Source organism: Chiloscyllium plagiosum, unplaced genomic scaffold (genome assembly GCF_037043375.1).
Source record: "Chiloscyllium plagiosum isolate Xiang-an unplaced genomic scaffold, Cpla_swu_hap1 HiC_scaffold_14, whole genome shotgun sequence".
Classification (NCBI taxonomy): domain Eukaryota; kingdom Metazoa; phylum Chordata; class Chondrichthyes; order Orectolobiformes; family Hemiscylliidae; genus Chiloscyllium; species Chiloscyllium plagiosum.
In genome coordinates, this window is record NW_028270152.1 from 27,350,597 (window position 1) to 27,363,727 (window position 13,131).

The 13,131-nt window shown below is 40.3% G+C and overlaps 1 protein-coding gene across 5 annotated transcripts in view; it reads left to right on the plus strand.

Moving 5' to 3' along the window:
• LOC122558936 (POC1 centriolar protein homolog A-like) overlaps positions 1 to 13,131 on the plus strand; it is a 189,520-nt gene that overhangs the window by 132,608 nt on the left and 43,781 nt on the right. For 4 of the 5 annotated variants that reach the window (XM_087994243.1, XM_087994245.1, XM_087994244.1 and 1 more), the window contains one exon: positions 4,740 to 4,889. The exons of the other annotated variant lie outside the window; for it this stretch is intronic. In XM_087994243.1, the coding sequence (XP_087850369.1) occupies positions 4,740 to 4,889 (150 nt within the window). The remainder of the gene's footprint in view (positions 1 to 4,739; positions 4,890 to 13,131) is intronic. 5 annotated transcript variants of the gene reach the window in all.

A 13,131-nucleotide genomic window follows, 5' to 3' on the forward strand; every position in this document is an offset into this window, starting at 1 on the left:
ATGTATTGAAGAGAGTGCCAAAGAGGTTAACAGAAATGGGCCAGGCATGAGGACTATGTCCACTTAAAAAAATAATTGAGGTGTAAGAGAGCACAGATTTGAAGTGATTTGCAAATGCAGAAGCAATGATGTGGTGGTTTTTCCTACAACAAGTTCCACTCCTTGGAAGTGTACTGGAGGCATTTAAGAAGGTATTGGGTGATTGAATATTATTTGAATAGAATGAAGGTAACAAGGAAAAGATTGTAACACCAGAAAAAAATAGAAACAGGAGTAATCATTCAAGCCTGCTCTGCCATTCAATAGGATAATGGCTAATCCGACATTCCTTACATCTACTTTCTATGTCTTTTCTGCTTAACCCTTGAATCTCTTACTGACAGGAGAATAGCAGTAAGCCCTAATGCTCATTTGGAGAGCTTGTGTAGATGTGATGTACTAAATGGTCTCCTCCTACTCTGTAACATTTGTGATTTTCACATACATGCATAGTAAACCTAATTTTATTTCCATATAATCTAGCTATTGGCCTATGGTGCTCAATCTCCAATAATGTTATATGTAGATCCACTGAACTATCACAAGCCTGGTTTTGAATTTTGTAGCTTAACTCTTATTGAATATTTTTCTCTTTGAAATGCATAAACAATTCTCTAACACCTCATATTCTAACCTATAAAGACTGATGTTTTCACAAATCATACATTTTCTCTTTCATTGGAGTTTTACCAGTGTGGAAAAGATGCTAAGTTAGTAACTTTAGGAAAGATTAGAATAACATTGCACTCAAAATAGATTAAGTTTTTTTTCTGGAAAAGTGAGCTGGAATATTTGACATTTACAACCAATTAGTTTTTGGTCCAGAATCAATCTGTTGCTAAAACGAGTTATTTATCATGTTCTTTCAGCCATAATTCCAACATTCTTTGGAAATTACTCAGCTGTTTTTACTGCATGTATACTGGCCCAATATGAATAAGCAGCAGTATTCCAGTGAATAAGCAGCAGTATTCCAGTAAATAAGCTTGCTTCGGCTCAAAAAGCCCACCCTGAAAGAATTTTGAGTTTAGCAGTTGAACATAACATACATTCTGTGTCACATTTAAAATTTGTGTTGTTATTAATAAATGTAAGTTTCTTCATTTTAAAGAGTTTTGTAATGTGGAATTCTATCCTTTTAAGATTGTGTGACTCATTCACAATTCCAAGACTTTGGCAAAATTATTTGGTGAAAGGTCAGTCTTCCATGGTGAGGTGAGACAAGACAAAGTGCAGTCTTCAACTTAAGTGGATTTTGAAATGGTGAATAATTTGATCAGTATTCAGCAGTCGAGAGTGTGGTGCTGGAAAAGCACAGCAAGTCAGGCAGCATCCGAGGAGCAGGCCTGACCTGTACCTTTCCAGCACCATACTCTCGACTCTGATCTCCAGCATCTTATTTCTGTGGGAGCTTGTCGCCACCGCCACTGCCACCAACCCATTCCCCCCCCCCCCCACCCCCACCCAAACAAAGTTCAGACAGCTTCTATTGTTCCAATGTTTTATATTTAAAAAACACCAATTCCTCACAAACTGTTTATTCTAGGGGCTATCAATAGACAGCTTGGAACCTCCCTTCAAAAAAACACTAGGACAAAATGCATCTCTTAATGCTATAGTATCGTTGCATTGGGGCGAAGGAGGTTAAGGCCTTATTTTAACATCTTGCTTGAAAAATAACAGCTGAATGTAAAGTTCTCTTAGGATGGGTGAGATTATCTACCTCAGTATCTGGTGAGCATCTTGTATCAAAGATATTCCGATTTAGAGGAAAGAGTGTTCCTATTGAGAGAGGCTACCTTGAAGGGCAAGATGATCTGATTGAGGGGATATCATAAAGGTGAAAAATAGAATGGCAGCAAGGATGAATTCTTAAAGGACACCAGGGATAATATTGTAGCAGTTCTAACTTGACTAAGGAGTCTTATTCTTGCCAGTAGTTAGAAACTATTGCAGACTCTCTGGCTTTAATTAGATGGATAATAATAGAATCAGGTGAGTCCCGTCTCACCCAGCTGGGTTAGAGTAATGTGGCTTTGCAAGAAAATGATGGCAGGTTAATCATGTCAAAGGCTATAAACAAAATGAAAATGACAGGGCAGGACAATTTACTCTTGTCACAGTAATGTAAGATGATATTTGTGACCTTTTATAAAAGCTATTTCAGTACTGTGACATGGCAGAAACCTGATTGGGGGAATCAAGTTCCATAACAGTTGGGCATGGATTGGGCAAAGTCAGGATGTTTGTTTTAGTTCCCACCTTCCTAGTATGTTTAGTTCTTTGTTATTGCTCTGCTATACTACCCTTAATGATTGCTACTTTTCAAGAGTAATTCCCTGGCAATCATGTTCAAGGCCCCTCCTGGCCACAGTTGAGCCGCTGGAGAACTGCTAACGTTCCCCTTATTTTTAAAAAATGGAGCAACGGGTGGACCAAGAAAGTGTAGGTTAGTAAGTCTAACCTCAGTGGTGGGGAAGTTATTAAAAATTATTTGAGGAACAGATGTATCTGCACTTGGAGATATGGAGTAATTAGTGATAGCATTGATTTGTTAAAGGAAAATCATTGTCTGTGAAATGTGATCAAATTTTTGGGGAAGTAACCAGGTGTGTTGATGAAGATAATGCATTTCATGTAGTTTACATTGACTTTAGCATGGCTTTTGATAAGGTCTATAATGACAGACTGGTCAAGAAGGTAGGAGCTTGTGGGGTCCAAGGCAAGGTGATACATTGGATTCAAAATTGGCTAAAAGGCAGAAAGCAGAGAGTTATGGTAAGGGAGTGTTCTTGTGACTAGAAATCAAGTCAGTAGGATTCTGTAGTGCTCGGTGTGTTATGGACCAGAGCAGACCACCTCAAAATATTTTCAGAAGGTAGCCGAGACTCTAACTCTTTCTTATTGTAAAGGTATACATGAAGTGCTGTATTCCAGATGTGATGCAGCTGATCAAACTATTCAAAGTTAAGCAAACCACAATTTATTTAAACGCTATAGTTAAAATGTAAACAAAAATAACTGCTGAAAAACAAAACCAAATACTAGATACAGTAACTATTATTAATTAACTGTTCCAATGTAGTAATATCCCAAAAATACACCCCTTGGCAAAAAGGCAAGTTCAGACACAAGTTTTCATGCGCTTCTCCAATCCAGGAGGAACAAACATAGAGAAGACTCAGAGTGTAGCAGCTAGAAGACATTCAGTAAAGCTTCCAATTCTTTTGAGACCCCAGTAGCTTCTGCTTAAAACTAAACCTAAAATCTAAATCAAAACTAAAAAGCCTGGCCTATGAGAGGTGGCCCACACCCAGACTACTTCCATTGTTCCAACTTAAAAAAAACCAAGGCCTCACAAATTGTTTACTTTCTTAGTCCAGAACCTCTGCCTTACAACATTCTTTTAAAAAAAAGGACAAAATAATCTCTTAAAGTGACAACATCATCACAGCTGCACGGACCTTCACTGTTTGTGATATCCATTAATGATTTGGACTTACATGTAAGAGGCATGACCAAAAGGTATACAGCATGAAAATTGGTAGGGTGGTAAATACTGAGGAACATAGTTATAAACTGCAGGAGGATATTAGCAAACAAGTCAGCTGGGTGGCGCAGTAGCAAATGGAATTCAACTTGGAAAAATGAGAGAATGCATTGGGGAGGGCTAAAAAGAGAAAGAATTACACGATGAATGGTCGGATCCTGAAAAGTACTGAAGATCAGAGGGACCTCTAGTGTGCACATTTACAGGTCCATGAAAATAGAAAGGCAACTAGATAATGTGGTTAGAAGGCATAGGGAACACTTGCTTTTATTAGTTGAGGCATAGAACAAAAGAGCAAGGTGACTGTGCTGGAACTGTATAAAATGTTGGTTAAGTCACCACTGGAGTTCTGAATGCTGTGTGGTCACCATATTGTGGGAAGGATGTGATTTCACAAGAGATGGTACAGAGGAAATTTGTCAGAATGCTGCCTGGGGTGGAGGGTGTGAACTATGAGAAAGGATTAGATAGATTAGTGTTGTTTTCCTTGGAGCAGTGAAGGTTGAGAATGGACATGATCAAAGTATATACGATTATGAGGGACATGAGATGGATCGGAAGGCACATTTTCCATTCGTAAAGAGACCAATATCAGGGGCCAGAGGTTGAAGGTGAAAGGTAGACTGTTAGGAGAGCAAGGAGAAATGTTTTCACTGAGGGATGGGAATCTGGAGCTCGCTACCTGAAAGGTTGGTCGAGTCAGAAGCTCTCATAACATTTCAGCAATATTAAGATGTTTTTGTGAATTGTTATAGCCTCCAGAGATGTGGACAAAAACTGAAAAACAGGATTCTTGTAGTCAGATTTTGTTGACTGATGTGGGCATGATGAGTCAAATGCCCTCCTGCAGTTCAATGTAAGTCTGAGCCTAAGAGTGTCATTGCTTCAGATATATATCATTGACTGGAAAGCAGATTGAAATTTCCTGATACAATGAAAATTTAATATAAATACAAGCTCCTTTCTTTCTCATTCAGTTTTGAATCCTATTGGCTCACTGGAAAAGTAAATATACTTGCTTTAAATGGAACTGCTTCATTTATGAACTTGTGCATTAATGTTTTTCGTAATAACTAAATATGTAAAATTATGTCCTTGATTTTTATGTATGTGACAACATACTACTCAACTTCTTCAATATGTGTTTCAGGTTATGGTATGGAAGACTAATTTTGATGCTGCAGATTATGGGGAAATGTTGAAAAATCAATCCCAACCAATGACTGTTAATTGTAGGCTGAAGAATTGTGATGGTCCTTCTTGGTTACCAGATGATACTACAAAATCACATGCTGTAGAGGTAGATACTGTTCTTATGGTACTTCATACCTTCCTAACAAAACACCATGTAAAAATTTGACTATTGAAAAGCTTGCTTTTCTATTCTTTTGAGCTAAACAGGTATTAATTTTAGATGCAAACGTTGACTTGAAAATATACTGACATGAAACATTGAAACATAGAAAATAGGAGCAGGAGTCATTTATTCAGCCCCTTGAACCTGCTCCATCATTTAGCATGATCATGACGGATCACCCAACACAGGTCCATTGATCCCTTTAGTTTTAAGAACTATGTCTAACTTGTTGGCTTTAGTGAGGTACAGGGACCACTTGCTACCACCATCTTGTAATCTGGCAGCAATTCTAAAGCAAGTTTGCAAAATGTGCTAAAGCGAGGCACTAAGAAACTTGGTGCAAATCCAACAAATTCACTTTGGGGTTGCCCTGGCTGTATGGTAGGAATTGCAAGGTGAGTACTTCACTGCAACACAACATGGAAGCTCCTGAAAGTCCCAGTGTGGCATCTTGCATTATTGCATCGCCATTATTCATGTCAAGGAGAAGAAAAGAAAGAAAAGTCCTGGATTCACATGTGATTTTGGATGTCAGAGACCAACAATTCCAGCTTAGAACATTACTGCAGGAATTCCCAGCAATGCTCTTGTGATCTTCAATAACCATTCCTCCATTTTAACATGAGGTATTTGGCAATTTTGTCACAGTTTTAAGATGTTTTTCTCCCTGATTCCCTGAGTATTTCTAGAGTGGAAAAGGACATGGAAGATATGGAATGTAGGGAAATAGATGGTGACATCTTGAAAAATGTCCATATCACAGAGAAGGAAGTGCTAGATTTCTTGAAATGCATAAAAGTGGACAAATCCCCATGATCTGATCAGGTGTACCCTGGAACTCTTTGGGAAGCGAGGGAAGTGATTGGTGGGCCTTTTGCTGAGATATTTGTATCATGGGTGGTCACAGGTGAGGTGGCGGAAGACTGGAGGTTGGCTAACGTGGTACCACACTTTAAGAAGGATGGGAAGGAAACGCCAGGGAACTATAGACCAGTGAGCTTGACGTTGGTGGTAGGCAAGTTGTTGGAGGAAATCCTGAGGGACCGGATGTACATGTATTTGGAAAGACAAGAACTGATTGGGGATAGTCAACATGGCTTTGTGCGTGGGAAATCATGCCTTACAAACTTGATTAAGTTTTTTGAAGGAGTAATGAAGAAGATTGATGAGGGCAGAGAGGTAGATGTGATCTATATGGACTTCAGTAAGGCATTCAACAAAGTTCCCCATGGGGGATCTAATGAAATACAGGGAGAACTAGCCATTTGGATACAGAACTGGCTCAAAAGGTAGAAGTCAGAGGGTGGTGGTGGAGGGGTGTTTCTCAGACTGGAGGCCTGTGACCAGTGTAGTGCCACAAGGATTGGTGCTGGGTCCAGTACTTTTCATCATTTATATAACTGATTTGGATATGAACGTAAGAGATATAGTTAGTACGTTTGCAGATGACACCAGAATTGGAGGTGTGGTGAACAGTGAAGAAGGTTACCTTAGATTACAACGGGATCTTGATCAGATGGACCAATGGGCAGATGGAGTTTAATTTAGATAAATGCGAGGTGCTGCATTTTGGGAAAGCAAATCTTAGCAGGACCTATACACTTAATGGTAAGGTCCTAGGGAGTGTTGCTGAACAAAGAGAACTTGGAGTGCAGGTTCATAGCTCCTTGAAAATGGAGTCGCAGGTAGATAGGATAGTGAAGAAGGCGTTTGGTATGTTTTCCTTTATTGGTCAGAGTATTGAGTACAGGAGTTGGGAGGTCATGTTGCACCTGTGCAGGTCATTGCTCAGGCCACTGTTGGAATATGCCATGCATTCCTGGTCTCCTTCCTATCGGAAAGGTGTTGTGAAACTTGAAAGGATTCAGAAAGGATTTATAAGGATGTTGCCAACGTTAGAGGATTTGAGCTATAGGGAGAGGCTGAACAGGCTAGGGCTGTTTTCCCTGGAGTTTCGGAGGCTGAGGGGTGACCTTATAGAGGTTTATAAAATCATGAGGAGCATGGATAGGGTAAATAGCCAAGGTCTTTTCCCTGGAGTTGGGGAGTCCAGAACTAGAGGACATAGGTTTAGCATGAAAGGGAAAAGATATAAAAGAGACCTCAGGGACAACTGTTACACTCAGAGGGTGGTGTGTGTGTGGAATGGGCTGCCAGAGGAAGTGTTGGAGGCTAGTACAATTGCAACATTTAAAAGGCATCTGGATGGGTATATGAATAGGAAGGGTTTGGAGGGATATGGACAGGGCGCTGGTTGGGGGGGACTCTATTGGGTTTGGATATCTGGTTGGCATGGACAGGTTGGACCGAAGGATCTGTGTCCATGCTGTATATCTGTATGATTCTATTATTCTAATTAAAATATCCTTTATTATCATGTATAGTCAGGCACAGGAGTACTGTGAAAAGTTTTACGATGTCGCCTCTTAAAGCACCATTTTAGATACAAAGTACTACGTACGAATTTTAGATACAAAAAGAGGAATAGAAAAGTAGCTATATTACTTTCGCGCAGTTTTGTTTGAATTTTGGGTTACCAGCATGTGAAGATTTTTTTGTGTTCATGTCACATTTCTTTGTTTTATTGGAACTGGTTTAAATGCTTTCATCTGTACATCATTACTGTTCTTTGCTTTAATGCTTTCAATACTTATCATTCAGTTAGAATATGGAGTTTTACTTAGTGTGTCTTATTCATTACAAATTGTATATAGTTTGTCGTCTTTATGGGTGCCCATTCATTCACTTTTAAGTTTGGACAAGCAAACAACGTCAGGTCAGCTTTTATAAGACACAACTTCATCGTCTGCAATCTTTTGGGAAACCTGGTATGACTTCTAGGTTTATTGAATCAATGAGATCGAGGGGACTATTTTATCATGTGCAGGAGGTTGGGTAGTTAAATGAGTTTAAATTCCACTTGTGTTGAGACACCAGTGGTGGCCCACTAACTTACTGGGTTTTAGTGAGGTGAGACAAGTGACAGGCAGCCAACCTGCTCCCAGAAGGCTTATTGGCATTTTAAATATTATAATAAGTTTTGAAGACTTCGGTTAACCCTATTTCTCAGGTTTAACTGTTGACAGCTGGGTTTCCCAGCCTTCAGAGGTTTATTTGTAAGCCAGGCTTCAAGTGCTTGCATGACCCCTACCTTACTTCAGGATAGTCCCACCATCTAGGGTTAATGCTTCTTGATTATACAGTCTCCTTGCCTACCACTCAGCTTGACTCCAGACAAAAAGCATGCTGGCTTCCAGGCAAATAGCATGCTTTCTGGAGGTGAGCTCCACCAGAACTACTCAGTACAGTAGATGTGGTTCATTTTGAGATTGTTGAATGTAAGAAATTGAATTCAGCACGTAGTAGCAAATAATAACATGGCCCAGAAATTTCTCACTTTATGATTGCATCTTATGTTGCTTTGAAACCCTTCATTTTATTCAACAATGTTTTGTGCATTGTAATCACTGTTAAACATGGTTCAGGGGTCCCACTCAGACCAGTAAATTCTCCTGCAAATGAAGGCATTGAGCTGATAGGATACAAGATTTGCTGACCTCTGATTTTTTTTTTTCTCCCCTGGCTTTCTTCGCATCCAATGAGCTTTTCATTTTTGCTTGCCTCTTCCAGTGACTATTCAAACATTCGGTCTACCGAGGTCACAACCATCAGTGACTGTTGCCTGGGTTGAACTTGAACCTGGACTTCCTTGTCTGGGGAAAGGGACATTACCACTGCATGACAAGACCCAATCCTCCTTTCTATACTTTGTGTAAGATCCTGTCTGATTATCAGTAGTCGAGAATAGACCATTAGAAATCTAAGACACTTGTCTTACATAACAAGGTATAATTCATTGTGTGATGTCTATAGCCGCAATTAATATTTACTACTTAGGCATTATTACAATTTTCAGGAGCCAAGAACATTGCATCTGTCTCCATCGCGATGCCACACAAAACTAACTTTTTCTCCCAAAGACCATAGACATCATTAGGTTGGGTTAAGCTAATGCAATTTTAACTGTTTTCGAATCATTATCTTGTACAAGAAATGTCAGTGCTAGAACAGAACCCTCTTTAACCCCACTGCAAATTTCATAGGGATGCCTTGTTACCATGTGATAGCTAATCTTACGTATTGTGTGAGAAAAGAGATCAGTCTGAGCAACTTGGTGGGTTGCCAGTTATCTTCTTCTTCTTCAATAAACTGGCACTTTTCATATTGTTGAATACCTTGCTGAAGTTACTGAAGACACAAGATAGTAATTTTCCATGTTCATGGCATTTCTTGTGCCATGTCACAATGTTGAGATCATGACTATTGTCCAACATCCAGTTCTCGAACCACTTTGAGATTTGTAATAGGTGTGTTCAGCTAAGGTTTGCTGTCTGACAAGGGGAACAGGGTTAAGTATACTTTTGCACAAGTTCAGCAGGAAGATTCTTCAATATTTGTTAGAATCAGTGTATGTGCACTTGTTCACTTGTACAGGATCGCATCCTTTGCCTCACAAACATTTTTAGGCATTGCCCTCTCTCTGCAGCAGAGTCAGAGCTTTGTGTGGATGCAGCAGGTGTACCTGTTTGCCATTGTTCAATAAATTTAGTTAGTATAACACCATCAACTGGAACTTTGTTGTTGGCAAACAAGTCAGACGCTTTGTTAAGCTTGAACACCAGGGCTTTGACATCCTACTTTTCCATGATGGTCCCTATGATCATGTTCTCCCTGGAATACAACTAAAGTTAGTGTTTCATCCATCGTTCCAACTGTTTATTGCAGTCAGTGACCCACTCCTCTGTCTTTGTTTTCAGTTGAGTTGTTTTCTTTGTTGTTGTCTTTTTTGATTTCATCATATGTACTTCAAGTGTTCCATATATAGAAAAACATCTGGATATTCTGGGAAAGTTAGAGCCAGTAGTCATTGGCGATATGCCTGTTGGACTTTACTTTGAGCAACTCTTCATGCATTCAGTGTCGTCTTGTCCAGAACTCCACTGTAGTTAATGAGGACAGATCACTTGACTTCAATGACAAGTTCTAATATAGCAGTGGTCATGTATTGCAGTCAGTGTTTTTCCAATTTTGGTTCCCATGAGAGTGCAGTATTGTAAATGGTATCTCAAAGTTTTTTTCTTCTGCACTCGAGAATACTGTGGGCGGCATGGTGGCCCAGTGGTTAGCACTGCTGCCTCACAGCGCCTGTAGACCCGGGTTCAATTCCCGCCTCAGGCGACTGACTGTGTGGAGTTTGCACATTCTCCCCGTGTCTGCGTGGGTTTCCTCCGGGTGCTCCGGTTTCCTCCCACAGTCCAAAGATGTGCGGGTCAGGTGAATTGGCCATGCTAAATTGCCCGTAGTGTTAGGTTAAAGGGGTAAAGGTAGGGGTATGGGTGGGTTGCGCTTCGGCGGGTCGGTGTGGACTTGTTGGGCCGAAGGGCCTGTTTCCACACTGTAAGTAATCTAATCTAATCTAATCTAATACTGGAGAGAATCAGTTTAATTCAATTGAATTGAGGAGCTGTTGATTCTCATCCGGATAGGTGGTATGACTAGAAAGACATTTCTGTTTTGAATGAAAAAAAATTTAAAGTTTGCATCCTACCAATGATGCACATCAGGGCATAGTCTGCAATACAGTCAGTGCTATGGTACTTGCGTGTGTTGAGAGTGCTATTGAGGAGTCACATCTGGTGATGATCAAGCCCAGCTGTTACCAATATTGTGATCTTGAATGTCCTTGGGGCAGGGGGCTCTGGCAGCTCAGTAGTAGTGACCCTACCTCTGGACTAAGAGTACCAGGGTTAAGACCCACCTGGTCTAGAGGCGGATAATAATATTACTGAACAGATTAGTTTATGGCATGATTTGTTCTAAAACAGTATTATGTACACATGGTTTATGGTAGCAGCAAAGATCAGTAACCTATCTAGTATTTTCATTCATTTTTCCATGATGCGTGAGGCAGCATTGTTCTGAATCGTGGTCTGCACCCTCTTGCATTGAGATCCCCCTGTAGGTAAACATGTTGTGCCTTAGGAACTCTTAATTAAATACCTTGTAGAAACCGGTCTTTTCTCTCTGTCGTCGAGCACAGCATTGGAGCATACATTTTTTTTTGTGAGGTTAACTAGCATTACTAGTTGAGAGCTGAATAGAGAGAAAGCATTTTTAACCATTTGTTTTGGGGGGGGGGGGGGGGTGCGGGTAGTGATGTGGGTATTCTATCATCAAGAGCAGCAAGTTCCTGGTAGTGTGCTTACAATTGGTTCGTGCATGTCCTGTTAACTCCTCTTCTGCCAAGTTATTGAATAATGTTCTTCTTTCAATGATCCTCTCTTGGCAGGCCTGTCTCTTTTTCAGCATTGTCAACAATATCAATCACAACTGTCTTCTGCATGTTCCTGACCAACTACAATTTATTTGCCAGTCTAATGCACATGGTCCTGACATTCCAGGTTACCTGTTGAAGAGTTAACATCTTTTTCTGTTGTTTGCCTGGTGCAATGTATTTGGTCCACTTGTTGAGAGATTCTCAGCTCCAAGCATCCGTCAAAGCAGCTGGACCATGGTAGGTCAGCATCTTGTACTCGACTGTCCAATTGAAGGTTGGCGAGAGCTGATTAGTGTGATGCAATGATCCCTCCCACTACACACAATTCATAGTACATATTACTTATGACAATCAAGTTGGGCTTACCAGTTGTGACTCCTGTCTCCTACAATATATTAACAGTCTTCGTCGAAACTAGAGTGCCTTCTCCAGGACACAAGCCTAGAGACCTCGGGCTGCCCAAACGTCAGTCTGTTGCTTGACTTCCCTAGGTGGGTGTTCGAAGGATATATGGAGCACTATGTTTGGCACCAGCTTGAAGAAGTTACTGGTGAGTTGACATATTTAGTTATCAAACTGCCTTTGGACTCCACTCCAGAGTATTTTGCCATCTTCAACCGATAACTCTTCTACAAGGCAGTGGAGTTAGTCACCCACAGCTGGGACTCTGTTTCATGAGTGCTGGGTATATTCATACACTGCTGGTCTGCACGTTTGAAAACCAAACCTCCTTCAATTTCCTGACAAGTCTTAGCCTGGAGCCATGAGAGATCCAATTTTCATGTAAATTCATGTGGAGGTGCTGCAGGCAACTTGTTGTTGGAGAGTTTATGTATTAACAGGAGAGGCTTGAGCAGTTAGCTAGCTAGAAACAACACAAAAAGGAGAGGTATGTAGGTTGAAAATGAGAATTAGATTAATACAAAACTGGAACCATGTTAACTCTAATCACTCACATTAGACCTATTATACTGATCTGTTTAGACAAATATTGTACCAACAATTACCCTAAAACTGCACATCATTAACCCCTTAAACTGACTATGCTGGTATTTGAAGAGGCTTGGCAAGGGGGCACTTCATCTCTGTGTCCCCTATGGATGCAAGTACAATTTGGTGTTCACCCAAGCACTTTTCTTACCCAACTAATTGCTCTAATTTGTTGCTATGCAGTGTTTTAAAATTTCAGTTCAAGCATGGCACTGCTAAGGGAGCCCTTCATTTCTCATTACGGATGCCACATACTTTGTACTGTCTCTGCCGTTATCATACATGTTACTTGATTTAATTTCATTCCTGCTTGGGAAATTCATGCCCTTTGTCATCAGATAACAGGAATTGGAAACCATCAGTATTTTCTTTCTGGGACCTTTTTTGTACAGAAGAGTGTTTGCATTGAAGAGAGTGCCAAAACAGTTTGCAAGAATGGATCCAGGGATGAAGAACTTCAGCTAAGAGAATAGATTGAAGAAGTTGGAACTGTTCTCCTTGGAGAGAGGAAGGGTGAGAGGAGACCTGAAAGTCGTTTTGCAAATCATAATTGTGCTGGATAGAGGAGATAGAATAGAAATTGTCCCCATTCTTAAAAGGAACTAGAGGGCATAGATTTTAAATGTTACGCACAGGAGGCATGGATGAAGTGAGAAGAAAAAGCTTTTCGCAGAGTGAATAGTTAGTGTATGGAATGCACTGCTTAATAGTGTGATGGAGACAGGTTCAGTTGAGACATTCAAGAAGGCATGAGATTATTTGAATAAAATAATATGGAACGGTATGGGAAGCAATAGAATGTTGGCACTAGATTAAATGCTTGCTTAGTGGGCTGGTGGGGGAACAATTGGTGAAATG